This window comes from Muscardinus avellanarius, assembly GCF_963383645.1.
Source record: "Muscardinus avellanarius genome assembly, chromosome: 3".
In the NCBI taxonomy this organism is placed as follows: Eukaryota; Metazoa; Chordata; class Mammalia; order Rodentia; family Gliridae; genus Muscardinus; species Muscardinus avellanarius.
Genome location: NC_137788.1, coordinates 131,538,288 through 131,557,243, shown reverse-complemented (window position 1 = coordinate 131,557,243; position 18,956 = coordinate 131,538,288). Strand labels below are relative to the sequence as shown.

General features: G+C 50.4%; 1 protein-coding gene across 4 annotated transcripts in view; it reads left to right on the top strand.

Annotated features, from left to right (window-relative positions):
- The window catches only part of MEGF11 (multiple EGF like domains 11), a gene marked incomplete at both ends in the record, with an annotated part of 227,329 nt that overhangs the window by 135,894 nt on the left and 72,479 nt on the right, over positions 1–18,956 (top strand). For all 4 annotated transcript variants that reach the window (XM_080691722.1, XM_080691721.1, XM_080691723.1 and 1 more), the window contains 3 exons: positions 5,454–5,700; positions 7,234–7,354; positions 17,265–17,401. In XM_080691722.1, coding sequence (XP_080547848.1) covers positions 5,454–5,700; positions 7,234–7,354; positions 17,265–17,401 — 505 coding nt within the window. The remainder of the gene's footprint in view (positions 1–5,453; positions 5,701–7,233; positions 7,355–17,264; positions 17,402–18,956) is intronic.

Below are 18,956 nucleotides of genomic sequence, written 5' to 3'. Positions count from 1 at the left end.
CTGCTTAGCATGTTTGAGGTCTGAGTTCCATCCCCACCGCTACAAAAATAATGATGATAATAATAATGATAACAACTTGTAAACCAGTGTTCATGGAAACTTTATTGACAATAGCCAAAAGGTGGAAACAGCCCACGTGTTTATAACAGATAAATGGAAAAACAAGATGTGGTATCTACATACAATGGAATATTCTCCAGTCATCAAAACAAATTAAGTTCTAAGACATGTCACAACACAGACAATTCTTGAAAACTTTAGGCTGAGTAAGATAAGCCATGCACAAAAGACTGATATTGTATGACTCCACATATGAAATGTGTAAAATAGACATATTCAGGGAGAAAGAATGAAGATTAAAATTTCCTAGAACCAGGCATGGTGATGCACACCTGTAATCTCAGTACTTGGGAGGCTGAGACAGGAGGATCGCAGGTTCACAGCCAGTCTCAGCTATTTAGGCCCTCTGCAACTTAGTGAGACCCTGTTTCAAAATAAAGAATAAAAAATAGGGCTGGGGGTGTAGCTCCGAGGTAGAATGCCCCTGGGTTCCATCCCCAGCACCACACGAAAGAAAGAAAGAAAGAAAGAAAGAAAGAAAGAAAGAAAGAAAGAAAGAAAGAAAGAAAGAAAGAAAGTTAGTTTCCTAGTGGCTAATATGTAGGAGTTGGGTTATTGCATAATGGGTTACAAATTTTCTTTTGGGGGTGATAGAAAAGTTTGGAAGTGGTGATGTTAATTAGACACATTGTGAGTAAAATTAATACCACTGACTCACACTTAAAATGATTAAAGTAAGCCAGGCGTGGTGGCGCATGCTTGTAATCGCTGTGCTCGGGAGGCTGAGAGAGGAGGATCGCACGGGTTCGAAGCCAGCCTCAGCTACTTAGTGAGGCTCTCAGCAACTTAGTGAGACCTGTTTCCAAATAAAATATAAAAAAAGGTCTGGGAGTATAGCCTGGAGGTAAAAAGCCTCTGAGTTCCACCTCCAGTACCACTAAAATGATTAAAGTAAAGCTGGGCATGGTGGTGCACGCTTGTAATCCCCGCGCTTGGGAGGCTGAGACAGGAGGATCGCACGGGTTTGAAGCCAGCCTCAGCTACTTAGTGAGGCTCTCAGCAACTTAGTGAGACCCTGTTTTAATAAGGTATAAAATAGGTCTGGATGTATAGCCCAGAAGTAGAAAAGCCCCTGGGTTCCACCCCCAGTACCACACACACACAAAAAAGATTAAAGTAGAAAATTTAAGTTATGTATCTTTTAATATGAAAGAAAAAGTTCTGAATAAATCAATAGATAATCTTAACTGGAGAGAATAAAATTATGGGAAATAGGGCCACTTGTGGAGAACCTGGAACCTGTGACTACCATTCACACATTCACATTAACTGATCCCCAAACAAGGCACGTGCGGAAAGCCGGCCCTCTGCACTCTCACCTCTATGGATAATTGAGTGTGGTTTTTTAAGGCCAGGCTGGCTATCATGTCCCAAGTCCTCCTCCCATCAGCACCAAGCCACGCCCAGCAGGACAGCAGGTGTTTGCGACTCTGACTCCCAGTCACTCTCTAGCTGTGTGACCTGGGGACAAGTCAAACCCCTCTGAGCTGCTCTTCCTTATCTTTAGGATGGGGATAGTAATAGCACCTGCTACAATAGGTGAGAAAATCCTCTTTATACCTTATATCTCCTTTCCTGGCACATAGGAGCTGCTTAGTCAACTGCAGTTACAGATCACAAGCCTGTCCAGGGTGACATCAGTGGTGGGGCTACTTCCCATTGTGGGGACCCAGGAGCACAAAGGCCTGAACCCCAAAGTCTGACAGGTCAGCAGGGAAGGGGGACTCACCAGGTCACACACTTTTGGGTGCACCCAGCTGCTGCCCAGAGAAAACACATGCACCCGAAAGCTCAGGCAGAGCCAAGGATAAGGAGGGGGAAAAAGCCCTGTGGCGGGTGATGTCCCAAGGCCACATTGGAAAGAGTTTGCGATCATCTGCAAGCTCTATTGTATTACAGTGGTGATAGTTTTTATTCACCTTCAGCAGAGGAGATAATTGACTTTCTGCAGCTCTGCTTCATTTCTCCGTCATTGCTGGGGAATGAGGTATTTTAAGTGAATTTTCTACATAACTGAAGTTTATTCTTGTGAACCCTAACATTTTTTCCCACTTAATCACTCCAGGGAGAAATTTCTCTAGAATGGATTACACACTTCCCTGCTTCCCTAATCAGGATATTCTAAATTGAGTGTAATCTTTTTCCTGTCTTTTTCAATATGAGGGACTATTCGCCCCTGCATTGGTGGCTCCAAGTAGCTCTGCTTTGTAGCCTACAGATGTTTTCTGTTTATTTCCGTGGCTTCCCCTGTGACATAAAGCTCTTGCCACATATTGTAGCCACTCCATCGAACATGCAGACACAAACATACACGTGCATATACATACATACACGCTTGCACGCCCGTCTGGAGTGTGAGAAACCAGAGTGTCAGACTTAATAGAATTGTGTTTGCCTGAGCAGCTACAATGCCCCGGACCACCCTTATTACAGCACTGACACAGTGCACTGAAGATTGTGCCTCCGTGAAACTGTACACCCCAGGAGGACAGGCCACCTTCCAGCACCAGTAGGTGCTTGGTAAGTGCTGAATGCACAGTAGAGGGACAAAAGTCCCAAGTGTTATTGCATGAACTCTGGGACAACATTCCGCCTTCCTTACCAGAGGCATAGTTTGGCTTCCTTCTGGGTTTTGGCTGTGCCAGCAAAAGTGGAGGCCACCTGATAAGCAGAGAGTAACTGGATGCCCTGGGCGGCACTGACGACGAAGTGGCTTTAGACCCCAGCGATTTCCTACAAAGCCAAGGTCTGTCCTGGCCCCTGAGGTTGTTCACAGCACTCATCAGAGAGGAGCTGGTCGGTCTCTGTGGTGTCCCTGACCTTGGGCTTTGCAACTGCTGTCTTGTCCCTCCCATCACCTCTAAGCCTGTCCTTAGACTATCCTCTAGAAAGTATCCTGTTTACTTGCAGTAGAGACCTGCAACAACCTGAGCCTGCTCTTGCTATGTAACCTTGGAAAATCACCTAACTTCTCTGACCTTTTACCTCCCTATCTGAAAAATGGGAAAATAAGAAAACCTAAATCATGGGGTTGCAAAGAATAAGTTTTATTAGTGTGTAAATTTCCAGGATGGCTGGTCATGTAGGAAGCATTTAAAATATGGTTGTCATTATTATAATGGAGTCATACGTACATTAGACTTACACAAATCAGCTGGGCATGGTGGCACACATCTGTAATCCCAGTACTTGGGAGGCTGAGACAGGAGGTTCACAGGTTCAAGGCCAGTTGCGGCAATTTACCAAGACCTTGTTTCAAAGGGAAAAACAGAAAGGGCTGGAGATGTAATTCAGAGGTAGAATGCCCCTGGGTTCAATCCCCAGGACTCCCCCACCAAACTAAAGTAAATTAAAATAAAACCTTATATGAATCAACCACATGTGTTCAGCAACAAAGAAGACACAGAGAAATGCTAGTCATAATGCTGCTAAGTCTTTCTGTTCCCTGGGCATGCGTCTTGTAGAGAGGGCGGGCTGGGAGATGCTGGATTGCTGCTTGGTCGCTCTCTGTCCTATGAGCCTCTTTCAGTGATGGAAGCTATAACTGCAAATGGACTTGATATCTGCCTACAGTAATACCAGGTGGGAAGTGCGGGGCGGGGCTCACTAGTGATCTGGCAGCTCAGTCTGTCTATGTGACTACTTGGAGCACAGATGAAGGGATGAACCAAGATGGAGTGACAGGGATTCTGGGAGTCAGTGGTTCAGTGTTCTAAAGGCATGCGGGAGATCGACGAGGCTGATGGAGTGATCCTTCTACCAACCTTTAGGCCCCCAAAGGTCCCATGTACTCAGGGACCACACTCAACCTTGTTCTCTCGTACATGGTCCACACTGGGATCCACTGCATCTGCTCATACTGAGCCAACCCCAATGACCCTTCCTGATCCCACTCACCGGCCCCTTTCCTCTTGATTGTCTAAACCTTGCAACTTGGAGCACAAAGATGAACCATCTTCTGATCGTCTCCACTTCAAGCAGCAGTGCGCTGGGCCATTCCAGCTAGGCCAGGACTGAGGGACTTCCTGCAACGGGGGACTCTCCATGCTGACAGCCAGACGGGCAGTCACCCCGTCGGGCAGCAAAGTGAGCTGTCTTTTACAGCCCACCTGATGCTTCCTCTCCTAGGAAGCCTTGCCCAATCACCTGAGCTGGAAGCCATCTTTCTCTCCACTGAACATCTTTCTCTTAGAACATGACTTGTGTCTGTCCACGCCTGGGTCCACACTCACGCCCACCCAGATTTCATGGGAACGAGTCTGTGGTTTGCTGACATCTTGCTGTCCTGTATCTTATATTCCTGGTTGAGGGTCAAAGGTGGGCCAGCTGCTTGACCTTCCTGGTGTGCTGCCGTTCAGTTCCTTTGAACTGCTGCAGTGGGAATTTCTGCCAGGCTGTCACTCTTTGAAACACTTAATTACATGTGAAGGTCTTCAAGGCTGTCAGTTACCTCTCAGAGAAACCTTTCCTCTTCCCACTTCTTCTGAAGCCGGCTGCACAGAAAGTAACGGAATTGAACTGAGAAGGAAGCAAACAGGGGGCTTAGGTATCCCTGAAAGGGAGAAAGAGAAGAGAACTGCAGGGAGATGGACCCAGGGGAGGGGCAGGGAGTTAGAAGAAGTGTTTCCAGCGTGAGGTGCCAGATATGAGGAAATCAGTGAGTATGGGAAAGGGGGAGACCAGAGCAGGAAGGGGAAATGGAGCCCGGCTGGGCTGGGCTGGGCTGGGCTGGGCTGGGCTGGGCTGGGGAGGCCCTGAGAGGAGATCTGGCTGAGGGAAACAGAGAAAGACAACCAAAAAGACTTGTGCAGAGACAGAGGGAAGCAAGCAAGTCGTGACTCCAGCATTTCAGGGCTGGAGAGGGGCCGGGGCCCGCCCTTTGGTTGGAGGGAATGGCCTAGCTGGGAAAGGCTTTCTGGAGCTGCCTTGAGGTACCACCCCCTCCCTCACCATTGTTAACTTGCTTGTTTGGCCTGGTGGATGAACTCATGGAGGTTAAGATGAGCCAAAGAGCCAGACGTGGTGGTGCATGCCTGTAATCCCACTACCTGGGAGGCTAAAAAGACAGGAGGATCACAGGTTCCAGGACAGCCTCAGCAACCTAGTGAGACCCTGCTTTAAAAAAAAAAAAAATAGGGCTGGTGGTGTAGCTGGGGGTAGAATGTTCCATCTCCAGTACCCTAAGGGGGTAAAAAAAAAAAAAATCCTCTGGCTGCCTGGGGTTTGGGAAGCACAGGGCAGAGGTGCGAAGGCCGCATGCGCAGTGGTTCCCGGCCCGCGCTCCGAGGAAACCCGCGGGGGCGCTGCAACCCTGTCGGACCCCTGTCTTGCAGGCTGCGACAGCGACCACTGGGGTCCCCACTGCAGCAACCGGTGCCAGTGCCAGAACGGCGCCCTGTGCAATCCCATCACCGGCGCCTGCGTGTGCGCCGCCGGCTTCCGCGGCTGGCGCTGCGAGGAGCTGTGCGCACCAGGCACCCACGGCAAGGGCTGCCAGCTGCCGTGCCAGTGCCGCCACGGCGCCAGCTGCGACCCGCGCACCGGAGAGTGCCTCTGCGCGCCCGGCTACACCGGCGTCTAGTGAGTAGCGCGAGCGGGGAGGGGCGGGCCATGGGGGGCGTGGTTAGCCAGAGGGGAGGGGCGGGCCAGGGAGGGCGTGGTTGGTCAGGGGAGGGGCCCCGATACGGGGCGGGCCAGGGAGGGGCGGTGCCGGGGAAGGGCGTGGTTAGCCACGGGGGAGAGGGGCCTAGATGAGGGGGGGGGCAGGAAGGGCGTGATTAGTCTTGGAGGGGAGGGGCCTATGTGAGGGGCGGGTCGTGGAGGGCGTGGTTAGTCGGGGGAGGGGCCTCGGTGCAGGGCGGGGGCAGAGAGGGGCGGTGCCGGGGAGGGCGTGGTTATCCAGGGGAGGAGAAGGGCCTAAATCAGGGGCAGGGCCAGGGGCAGGGCGGCCTGGCTGCCTTCACCTCTGCGGGCTCTCCTGAGCTGGGTGACCAGCATGGAAGGGTCTGAAAGTCCCGGCGGTGACATCTGCAGTCTGACCTCGGGTCCCGCAGAGTCTAAATTCCCAGGCCTCTCCCACACAGGTCTCAGATCCTGGGGCAAACTGGTCCAAACAGACTGTGCCTAGGTGGCAGGTGGCAAGACGGAGGAGCTCATTAAATACTTCCCAGGGGGCCCTTCCTGGCCAGGAGCCCCAGACGTTAGATTGAAATTCTCTCCTGACCTTAACCTATAAGATTCTGCTCGCCCTTCCAGGCTATAGGGATGTGGGTGGGGAGGTGGGGAGAGCCCCGGGGATATATTATGTATAGATTTGACAAGGTTACTGTGCCTGTTCCTTTTCTCATGTCCTCTCGTCAGACCCCAAAGAGCCCCTCACCCCAGTTTCCTGGAGAGTCCACGTTGATAGGGACCTCCAAGATGGCTTAGGTGAGACCTTCTTACAGGCAAGATCTGCGTTCTCCCAGCCCTGGTGAAGGTTGTGTAGCAGCTCTAGGTCCTGAGGGAGCAGCCAAGGACTCTGACCACAGAGACATCCTTGATTGAGGGTTCCAGGACCCTTTTGGCTAGAAGCCAGGGCCACTGAATGAAGACTCTAAGTGGAGCCCCAGTGCACAGCCTCCCCATGCTCGACTGTGCCCAGCCCCCACACATGGAAGCCAGCAGCCTTCCAGAGCCTGGAAAGGACATGCCCTAGATCCTCCCCTCTTCTGAATTCAAGCAAATTCTTGAAGGCAGGATCCCTGTGCCTTTGCCCATGCTGTTCCTCCTGCCCGGTATGCCCTTCCACTTGCTTAGGGAAACTGATTTCTCCTTCAGAGTCCAAGTAATATGCCTTCTGCTTGGGGAAGAACACTCTTCCTTACAGTAAAAACACACTAAGTCATCCCAAAAGTATTGGCCCAAGCACACAACATCCCAGTGCACTGTATCTGAGCCCTGCATCCCTCTCCTGGCAGGGACTGGAACTGCATCTGACCTGACCCTGTGCCTAATTCAGTTCACCTTGATTCCTAAGTGACTGTCTTCCTGGGAGCTGGAGACATTGGGACTGGCACCACTGGGGCACTGATGTGAATGTTGCTGCGTCTAACCCCCTGCTTCTCTGTGCAGCTGCGAGGAGCTGTGCCCGCCTGGGAGCCATGGAGCTCACTGTGAGCTGCGCTGCCCCTGCCAGAATGGGGGCACCTGCCACCACATCACCGGAGAGTGTGCCTGCCCTCCAGGCTGGACGGTAAGTGGGCCTTCAGGACCTGGATGGGGCACTGTGAGAGGTCTAAGCATCCCTTACACACACCTCGTAAATTCCTCTCCCTCCGGGCGTGGTGGCGCATGCTTGTAATCCCTGCGCTTGGGAGGCAGAGACAGGAGGATCGCGCAGGTTCGAAGCCAGCTGCACGCGCTGGCTTAGGAGACCCTGTTTCCAAATAAAAATATAAAAATAGGTCTGGGAGTGTAGCCCAGAGGTAGAAGGGCTTCCAGGAACCCCAGTACCACCAAAAAAAAAAAAAAAATTCCTCTCCCACCCTGAATACTCCTGCCATTTATGGTCATTATTAGACACTGCCAGTGGTACCACGGACATAGCTCTAAATCCCAGGGTCATTCATGGAAGTGCTGTGTGGCCCGAGGCAAGTTAATTAACATCTATAAAACTGTGGTCTCTCATGTGCAAAGGAGTTGGATTCTTCTCATAGGAGACTGACTCTAAGCCAGGCAGAGTGGTGCATGCTTATAATCCCGGGATTTGGGAGGCTGAGACAGAGGATTGCAGATTCAAGGCCAGCCTCAGCAACTTAGGCCCTCTGCAACGCAGGAAGACCCTGTTTCAAAATAAAGAATAAGCCGGGCATGGCGGTGCACACTTGTGATCCCAGCATTCGGGAGGCTGAGACAGGAGGATCGCGATTCGCAGACAGCCTCAGCTACTTAGTGAGGCCCTTGGAACTCAGTGAGACCCTGTTTCAAAATAAAAAATACAAAATAGGGCTAGGGGTGTAACTTGGAGTTAGAATGCCCATGGGTCCCATCCCGAGTATTGCAAAAAAAATTTAATTAATAAAAAATAAAATAGGGCTGGGGATATAGCTCAGAAGTAGAATACCCCTGGGTTCAATCCCTAGTACCGCACACACAGAAAAAGATTGGCTCTTAGGCATGCATGCTCATACCTGCTACCAAATGTGGCAGAAAGGGCCTAGGGAAGGAGAGGAGACAGCAGGATATGGTTCCCCTGAATTTATAAAACTTCACCCCCTGTGTTCACACCCACATCTGATTCGGTGGGCCCCAGAATTTGCATTTTAACAAGGACTCCAGCTGTTTCTGATGTCGCCTCAACCAATCCAGGTCCCATGTCTGGAAACAAACACTGCAGGAAAGGGGATTTCACGGGCCTAAGGTCAGGTCTCCAGTCCCATGCTGACTCAGAAAAAGCCTCTGTTACGCTGGCCTCTGCTTCCCTGGGTGCAAAACTGATTTAACAGCGGCCAGCCGTCCGCATGGCTGCTGTCATTGGCAGAAGCCTCAGATGAGACCGCACCTGCCTGAGGTGCTTTGCAAATGGGAGGCACTGTACAGTTGCTTGCTCTGTGTCCCTGGGTACCACAGACTACCTGCAGTCATCCTGTTAGCCTACACGCTCCGCCCGTCAATACCCCCAGCCCACTGCGGCTGACACTCCCAGGGTACATTCCTCGGTCTCCCAACAACACACCCCACTTCACAGGAAGCTCAGGGGCACATCTGGCTGCCTCCCTTCCCCGGGGCCCAAGAACTGGGCTTCCACACAGAGGCAGGGTATTTCAGGAGGCTGTGAGCACCAAGGTCACAGGGCAGCCGGGAAGGATACCCGGAGGCCCAGGGATGCGGGCACAGGCTTGGCAAAATGCTCTGGAGCAGGGAAGGACGTGGGAATCATCTGATCCAGCAGCGTCCACACTTGGCTGCACGCTGCAGCTGGCAAGAGGGTGGGGAGGCTAAATAAAGATTCCCCAGCTCTACCTGAGCCCTTCTGGGAGCTCTGTCTTTAATAAGCTCCCAGATGACCCAGAGGAAGCCAGCGTGTCTGCAAGACTGCATTTAGAAATAATTGATCAAGACTGTGGGATGGGATTGCCTCTGTGTTCTGTACACGCCTGTGGCTTCTTGAAGCGAGGATGAGGATAAGGGGCGTAATAATTAGGATTCTGGCTCCCACTCCACCATCTTACTCTATTTTTCTGTATTGAGTTCACATAAAAACAGGGTCTCCCAACTTTAAGAGACCTGAATAGAGCTGGGTGTGGTAGCACATACCTATAATCCCACTACTTAGGAGGCTGAAACAGGAGGATCCTGGGTTGGAGTAAAGCGTGGGCAACTTAGCAAGACTATGTTTCAAAATCTAAATATATATGAAGGACTGAGGGTATACCTAAAAGGTAGAATTCCCCTGAATTCAATTCTCAGTGCCAGAGAGAGAGAGAGAAAGAGAATACCACCAGTCTGTCCATACCTTCCTTTCTTGAGGAAATTGAGGGCAAGGACAGCTCGTGACCTGCCCACGCTCACACGGCTGGTTAGGAGTGAGGTGAACCTAGACTCCAGATCTCCTGCGTCCTAGCCCTTGGTGTCCATCTGTCTCTTGAGATGAAGACAGGGCCGATGCCACCTCTCCCAGCCCCGCCCATTTCTTTCACCCTGAGCCCTCTGGCTCCAGCCAGGCTCCAGAGACCCACTGCCGGCAGGCTGGGTCCTTGCAGGCCCGGCAGCAGGCAGTGAGGGGTGGTCAGTGGGGAGCACAAGCTGCAGCAGCCCCTGAGCCTGTGAAGGCCCCCACCCCCCACCCCCAGCCCAGTGAGAGGTTTGTTCTTCCTGATGATGGGAAACTCTGTCGATAGAAATCTCTGGATTTGAGGACTTTCTGTTTTTAATTTTATTGCAGACAATTGTATTTCTATTTTTGACATAGCATTTAACTTGCAGATTTGCATGAATTATTAATCCCCCTCGTGCATGCAGAGGCACAGCAGATGAAGCTGTGGCTGAGGCCTGAGGCTCGTCCCTGGGAGCACTGGGGCCAGGGAGGGGGTGCTGGGGAGAAGGGACCCCACTCTCACTTTCCATTGCTTGGCTTGCCCATTGGCTGGTACGTGGCCTCGGCCACACATTCTTCTCAGCCTAGAGAATACCATCACTCCCTAACACTCACAGCTCCCAAAAGGACCGAGGCGCCATGCGGGCTGCAGAGGGGCTGCCGGGAACCGTGGCCACCCGTCTTGAGCATGCCACGGAACATGTCACTTGCCCAGATCTCATGAGCCCTTTCAGGAGGGGCCTTTGCAAAAAGCCTGGAATTCTTTCTCCACTTTTTCTGGGAGCTTGCAAAGCAGAGAAGCCAGCTGTGAATGGTTTGATGGGTGGACGTTGGAGACAGGTGAAGGGTAGAAAGGGCTGTGGTCACCTGTTTCTGAGGTTCCCGGTCTGATGGCGGAGGCTAGATGGAGTGTGCGTGTGTGTGCCACACACACACACACACAGACACAGACACTCAGAGGCACACGAAGGAAGGAAACACCTGGTTGGAAGAGAAACAGGGCTGAGAAGCCAGGAAATGAGTCCAGTTATCAGGAGGACCCAAGAGAAGGTTTTGGAGCTGAGGCTGTGGAATCATAGATGCTGGGGTTTGGGAAGGGTGGTTTGTGGAGGCCCATGCCAGGCCTGTCGCCGGGATCCCCTCCATAGCACCTATACCAACCACTGCTCCCTAGCCACTGAGAGCGCCCATGCTGTCCTAGGACAGCAGCCATTACTGGAATCGCCTTCAGATTCCCAGAGAAGCTGAGCTGTCTCTTCTCTAGGTTAACTGGCATGACCCCAAGTTCTTTCACTGTATCAGGTTTTCTTTTTTTTGGGGGGGGTGATTGAACCCAGGGACAATCTACCTCTGAGCTATACCACCAGCCCTATTTTTTATTCTTTATTTTATTTTGTGTGGTACTGGAGTTCCTGGGAGCCCTTCTACCTCCGGGCTACACTCCCAGACCTATTTTTTTATATTTTTATTTGAAAACAGGGTCTCTTAAACCAGCGCGGCTGGCTTCGAACCTGCGGGATCCTCCTGTCTTCGCCTCCCAAACACAGGGATTAAAAGCGTGCGCCACCACGGCCGGCCCAAGAGACCCTGTTTTAAAATAAAGAATAGCCAGGCGTGGTGGCGCACACTTGTAATCCCCACTCTTGGGAGGCGGAGACAGGAGGATCACGCAGGTTCGAAGCCAGCCGCGCGCTGGCTTAAGAGACCCTGTTTCAAAAATGTGTGTGTGTGTGTGTGTGTGTGTGTGTGTGTGTGTGTGTGTGTGTCTGGGAGTGTAGCCCAGAGGTAGAAGGGCCTCCAGAAACCCCAGTACCACCAATAAATAAATAAATAAATAAATAAATAAATAAATAAATAAATAAACAGGGTCTCACTGAGTTGCAAAGGGCCTCACTAAATAGCTGAGGCTGGCCGCGAGCCGTGATTCTCCTGTCTCAGCCTCCCGAATTCTGGGATTACAAACGTGCGCCACCACACCTGGCTCTTTTATTTTATTATTATTTTTAATCTTCCATTTAGCCCTGGTCCTCCTAGAGTGCAGCTGGTTTCTAAAACCATTTGGTCTATTTCTGGGAGGAGCAGGGCTGCCTCACCTAGTGTCCAAACCTCTGGATGCCACACAGTCCAAGATCCCGCTGTAGGTAGACACACCTGACCAAAGTGCAGGTTCGTTCATTTTATCTGCTCTGACTGCTGTGACAAAGCCACAGGCGGGGGCTCAGCAAGCACTCACTGCCTCTTGGTCACAGAGGGTGGAAGTCTGAGATCAAGGTGTCTGCAGGGTTTGTGCTGAGGCCCCTTTTCTCACCTTGCAAATGGCCGTTGTCTTCTTGTGTCTTCACACGCTATTTCTCATGTGCACCTGTGTGTGTGTGTGTGTGTGTGTGTGTGTGTGTGTGTGTGTGTGTGTTTTACTGAGGATTGAACCCAAAGGCATTCTACCCCTGAGCTACACCCCCAGACTGATTTTATTTTTTATTTTGAAACAGTCTCATTAATTTGCTGAGGCTGGCCTGGAACCTGTGATCCTCCTGTCTCCGTCTCCCAAGAACTGGGATTACAGGCGGGCACCACCAAGCCCAGCTCTGTATCTGCCTTCGTTGCCTCTTCCTGAGTCACCCACACGACCTCATTTGACCTTAGTCAGCTTTGCAAAGGTGATCTCCAAATACAGTCTCGCTGTGATATGTTGGGAAGTGCGGCTCCAACGTGAGAACTTTGAGGGAATGTAATTCAGCCCATCACTGCAGGAGAGAAACCCCTATTAGGCTAACACTTTCTCATCTGCTCTCTCCGGGTGCTCCCCTAAGGGCAGCTGACAGCTGCACCGTTTTCTCTCTCTCTTCTCCATCCTGGGTTGTAGGGCTGCTATCATGCTCTACCTCATCAGGGGTCATCTTGGCTCAATTAATATTCATTAAGTGTCCACTCATTAAGGCACTGTACCGAGTTCATTCACATCTCTAGTCTTACTTAATCCTTATGGCATCTGCTAGACTAGCGGTTACCACTTCCATTATACAGATGAGAAAACTGAGCCTCAGAATGATCCCATGACTTGTCTGAGCTCAACCATCTGAAAGAAAGCAGAGCTGGGATGTGAGTCTAATCCTGCCTTCGAGTCCGTGTTCTTTCCACTCTGCCCTGCAGCAACACTTCCAAGGAGTCGGATTCTTTCAGGCCCCATGAGCCCAAGCCAGAGGGGCCTAGAGACTCCGGGACTTTGGGTGCCTGCAGTTTGGGAATCCTGAGCAGGGGCTAAAAAGGTGTTCACCCACTTGACCAAAAAGTCTCAGGGCTCCATGACTTCCTCCAGGGAGTGCTGGAGGGAAGCATCTATGCACCAGACCTGGCTACTGGTTTCATCTCAGTCGCAAAGCTAGAACAGAAACGCACAGCCTATCAAAATGGAGGGTGTGTAGCCAGGCGTGGTGGTGCACGCTTGTAATCCCAGCATTCGGGAGGCTGAGACAGGAGGATCGCGGTGGGCGGACAGCTTCAGCTACTTAGCAAGGTCCTTTGCAACTCAGTGAGATCCTGTTTCAAAATAAAGAATAAAAAAAAAAAATAGGGCTGGAGGTGGAGCTCAGAGGTAGAATGCCCCTGGGTTCCATCCCCAGTACCGCAAAAAAAGGAGGATATGTGTGTGTGTGTGTGTGTGTGTGTGTGTGTGTGTGTGTGTGAGAGCGCGCGCGCACGAGCGCGCACACAAGTGTGCATGCATGTGACTCCTCTCATCGGACTTGAGTCCCTAGAACTTATGGGAGTACCATGAGAAAGGCAGGCCCACGACATGCCAGAGTACCCCAGCACCACCTCCAGGGGAAGAGGCTCCCCTACTCCGACACATACATTAATCTCACTGTCCTGGCCGCTGCCTTTGCCTCTCAGTCCTCCCTTCTCTGCATCCCTCCACCCCGCTGCTCAGAGCCTCGGTATCCTGCATGTGTGTGGAGGAGAAATCTAAGCTAAAAGGCCTGCCACTAAATTCATTACGGCTCAATTGGATTATCTTGAAAGATGGCTCTGGTCTGGCAGGCTTTTCCTCGCTAAACTAACTTTGACAGTGTTGGCAATTATTGGTGTTTAATAATTGTGGGTTGAACTAATTGATTAATTAATTGGAGGATCATCCTTGATCCTCGTAAGAGAAACGATTGTCTCTGGTGTGTGAGAGTCTGGAAAGGTGGCAAGAGACAGGAGCGGGCTCAGATGTCTGTTGTTACAGATCTAAGATTCATATCCCTAGTTTTAAAGTTATATAATAACACAAGGCTAATAATACTGGGGAGGGCAGAAGAAAAAGTCACCTTCCCCACTCATAAATTCCTAAAGACAACCACTTTCAAACCTTTGAGACGTTTCTTCTGGCATTTCCTTCCATTTTTCTACATAACGTGCTTTACTGCCATTTCTTGACTTTTCTATTTCAGACATTTGCTGAATCTATTGACTTCCTGCCACAGAATAAGATTCACCATACACACACACACACACACACTAACACAAGCAACCCTTCTCCCACCCTCCTCGTATTAGAATTTTTGGTTAGATCATTTTAATGCTTAGATTAGCAGTCTCATTGATATATTGTTTTAGGCAGAAGCCTAAAACTCCTCTCAATGATATCAGATACTGCAATGTCTCAGTATTTTGCTTTTGTTTTTGAGGTAACACTGTCAGAAGCCTACATGCTTCTGCACAATATGAACTCTGCTTTCCAGGTCTACTGTGTGGCTATCATCTGAGACCTTTCACCACCACCCAGGATTCCTTTCACCTCTCTCTTCTGTTGGGTCCCCTACTTCCTGAAAACCATGCCTTTTTTCTTGGATAATTCTTTTTATTGGGAAAAATCCTCTATTAGCCACCTGAAAAGTTTTCATGGAAGGCTAATTTTTTGAGGTTATTAAAATCTGAAAAATGTCTTTATTGAATACCGTGTGTGTGTGTGTGTGTGTGTGTGTGTGTGTGTGTGTGTGGTGAGGGTGGAACCCAGGGGCTTTTCTACCTCCGGGCTACACTCCCAGACCTATTTTATACTTTATTTGGAAACAGGGTCTCAGTAAGTTGCTGAGAGCCTCACTGAGGCTGGCTTCAAACTTGTGCAATCCTCCTGTCTCAACCTCCCCAAGCGCTGGGATTACAAGAGTGCGCCACCACGCGTGACTAAATCCCCTATTTGATTGTTATTTTAGTTGGGTAAGGGATAGAATAGTTGGGAAAAGAATAGAATTCTAGGTTGGAAATGAGATACAGCCCCAGCCCTTTTTAAGTTTTTATTTTGAAACAGGCTCTCACTAAATCACCCAGGTTGCCCTCAAACTTGTGATCTTCCTACCTGAGCGTCAGAGAAGCTGGCATTATAGGCATGTGCCATCCTGCCCGGCCTTTCTCTCCATGCCTCTAAGGCATTCCCCATTGTCTTCCAATTTCTGGTTAAGAAGTTTGCTGCCTTAGATCCTGGTTTTTGTAGGTGACTGCTTTCTTCTTTCTACAAACTTTAAGGATCATTTCTTTATCCATAGAAATATAAGAATTTACAATGATAAGATTTAATATGGGGCTTGTCTCCCTTCTTTCCTTCCTTCCCTCTCTTCCTCTTCCTTCCTTTATTTCCATTACTGTATATTATATTTCTCTACTATTTTCAAGTCCTCTTTCCTTCTCTCTCATTCTATTTTGTAGGACATCTATTCATCTTTACCTCCAGGGTTGGAGGGGTAGCTCAGTGGTAGAGTGCTTGTCCAGCCAGGCTGAGCCCCTCGGTTTGGTCCCTAGAACCACAAAAAGAAACAAGCAAACAAAAAAAAAAAATTAAGCTCTCCCATCTTTCTTTTAATTTTCAAGAGCTCTTCACTGTTCTCTGGATACTCCCTTTTTATAGCACCCTATTTTTCATAAATGTAATATTTTCTTATAACTAGTTACCTGAGGATGTTCACTTTAATTATGATAGAAAGATTCTTCTCTTCTTTTAAATTTTCTTTGCTCCTGGCAGTTCCTGACTCCTGTATGTTTCTTTTGTCTGTTTGCTTATTTCTATCTTCATCTTTCATGTGAGATCCTGTTTCAAACATCTCACCATCTTTGGTTTTTGGTCCTGTTTTACAGTGAGCCTCAGAAAAGCCAGTCAAGGGTGGAGGGAGATGCCAGGCCCGTTGACTGATGGGTCCCGCAGATAGAGTGGCTGTGGATCACTTCTCCAGAGCTCATCAGTGTCCCCCAAAGGAACCCTCAGCCCCCTCCACAGAGAGGGGCAATCATATTCTTGCAGCTGAGCAGAAACAGAGCAGAGGGGCTGGTCACTCAGAAGGTGGAATCCACCCCACGTTCAGCAGGGCCTGCATCGCTGCATCCAAAGCCTGTGTGGTCAGTCTCTCCAAGAGGACAACACCTGTGTGTTTGACGTGGGGGGTGGGTGGGAATTAAGGGTTTAATCCCTTTTATAAACTTTTAGTAGCCAGGCGTGGTGGCACATACTTGTAATCCCAGCATTCAGGAGGCTGAGACAACAGGATCGCAGTTTGAAGACAGCCTCAGCTACTTAGTGAGGCCCTTTGAAACTCAGTGAGACCCTGTTTCAAAATAAAGAATAAAAAATAGGGCTGGGGGTGTAGCTTGGAAGTAGAATCCCCTGGGTTCCACCCCCAGTACTGCAAAAAAAAATTTTTTTTTTAATTAAAACTTTTTTTTATTTGGTGGTACTGGGGATGGAACCCTTCTACCTCCAGGCTACACTCCCAGACCTATTTTATATTTTTATTTGGAAACAGGGTCTCTTAAGCCAGTGAAGGGCTTCGAACCTGTGCGATCCTCCTTGTCTCTACCTCCCAAGTGCGGGGATTACAAGCGTGCGCCACCACGCCCGGCAAAAAAAAAAAAATAAACTTTTAAACAGTCCAGTTCTCTCCGTACTTGCTCCTCGGATGCTGGTTTCTCTGATTCATGAGCGTCTCTGAGGCTAGAAAGGACTTGGCCACCCGGCCTCATGATGGTGCCACACACACCCTTTGCAAGCACTTGGCTTTGCTGAGAAAGCAGAAACCCAAGCAGTTCCACTCCCCTATCCACTTTCCCATCTTCCTACATGTGATGTCCTCTGTCCTCTATTCCTTTTCTGCTTGTAGCTTTGTGCTTTTTTAAGTGAGGTTTGGGGAAGGCGTGGAGCCACTTGCATGCGTCCACACCAGCGTGTTTAATGGGGGCTCCTCCCCGTGTTTGCTCAGCTCTGCACCGCATCCCGGTGTCCTGTTATTTACTGAGCTCTTTTTCACTCTCTCCTCGGTAGACTGTGGAGACAGAATCCAACCTTACTCCTATTTTGTACCTGTAGGTCTAACACAGAACCTGGTGTACAACAAGCATGCTGAATGATTGGATGGCCACATGGCCTCAGGGTCCCCATCTCTAGGATGAGGGCTTTGGGGCATGGTGTTCAGCTCTCTCCATCCCACTGGAAAGATGGAGTGGCCTCTGGGGCCCAGCAGCTGTGCCATCCCTAGGAGAGTGGGTCTCCACATGGCGTCTCTGGACCACTGTGACTGTCTTCCTGCCTCTGTTTCAGGGAGCGGTGTGTGCCCAGCCCTGCCCACCAGGGACATTTGGCCAGAACTGCAGCCAGGACTGTCCCTGCCACCACGGAGGGCAGTGTGACCCTGTGACTGGACAGTGCCACTGCACAGCTGGATATATGGGGGACAGGTAAGGATGGCGTGGCCTCTTGTCCTGGCCGTTCTCACTGCTCACCTTCACGGCAGCCTTGCAGGGAACGGCTGGGGTTCACAGCCATGGCGTGCTCCGTGCCAGCCTTCTAGATCCTTCCTCAGCAAGGATTCTGAGTCCTCCTGCCAGGGAGATTCATCAACTCACTTTTCCGGAGCCACATAGCTCCCTTCCCCAGCCCAGTCACCCCGAATTTGCACAGGTTCTCCCGGGGGAGGGAGGTGGGCACCCATCGCTGCTGTCGGCACTAATGGAGGGAGAGAATGGAAGAGGTGATCCAAAGAAGCCGAGCTGCAAAATCAGCATTTTGCATGATTTCTTCTCGAAGTGGATTTTTATTCCTAATTTGATTACCCCCCCCCAACAAAGCTGAGAACAGTTTGTATCCTCTGAAGGCCCGTGGCCCGAGAGCAGACTGAATAAGCGTACCAATGTCCTTGAGTGAGGCCAACCTGGAGGTGGATAATCCACAAAAACACCTGATTGTGTGCACATTTGCCGCAGTTGGAGGGAGGATCCTGTGCTGATAGGGTAGGCACAGTGGAAGAGAGATATAGCCTTGTAATTCCAGTACTTGGGAGGCTGAGACGGGAGGATCACGTATTGGAGATCAGCCTCAGCAACTTAGCGAGACGCGAGACTCTTAGCAACCCAGCGAGACCCTGTTTGTTACAAAGTTTTCACATTTTTTAAGAGAAGGCTGGGGAGCCAGGTGTGGCGGTTCACATGTGTAATCCGGGTACTTGGGAAGCTGAGACGGGAGGATTGCAGGTTCGAGACCAGCCTCAGCAACTTAGGGAGACCGTGTTTCAAAATAAAAAAAATAAATAAAAAGAGCTGGAGGTGTGATTCGGAGGTAGCACGCCCCCGGGGTTCAATCCTCTGTACCTAAAAAAGGGGGAGCTGGGAGTGTAGCTTGGAGGTGAAATGCCCCTACGTTCAATTTCTAGTATGAGAGAGAAGAAGAGAGGAGAGGAGAGGAAAGGAGAGGAGAGGAGAAAAAGTGACCAGTGTCATGGAAGCCAAGCTGAGACACCTCTCTCTCTCTCTCTCCTCTCCTCTCCTCTCCTCTCCTCTCCTCTCCTCTCCTCTCCTCTCTCTCCTCTCTCTCTCTCTCTCTCTCTCTCTCTCTCTCTCTCTCTCTCTCTCTCCTCTCTCTCTCTCCTCTCCTCTCCTCTCCTCTCCTCTCCTCTCCTCTCTCTCTCTCTCCTCTCCTCTCCTCTCCTCTCCTCTTCTCCCTCCTCTCCTCTCCTCTCCTCTCCTCTCCTCTTCTCCCTCTCCCTCTCCCTCTCCCTCTCCCTCTCCCTCTCCCTCTCCCTCTCCCTCTCCCTCCCCTCCCCTCCCCTCCCCTCCCCTCTCTCTCTCTCTCTCTCTCTCTCTCTCTCTCTCTCTCTCTCTCTCTCTCTCTCTCTCTCTCTCTCCCCTAGCAGGAGAGAGTAGGAATGGAGATGGATCCGTGTTTCTATTCTGCCCCTGGACTCTGTTTTTCTCCCCAGACACAGTAGGCAAGGGTGCTTATTCGCCACCCCCATTC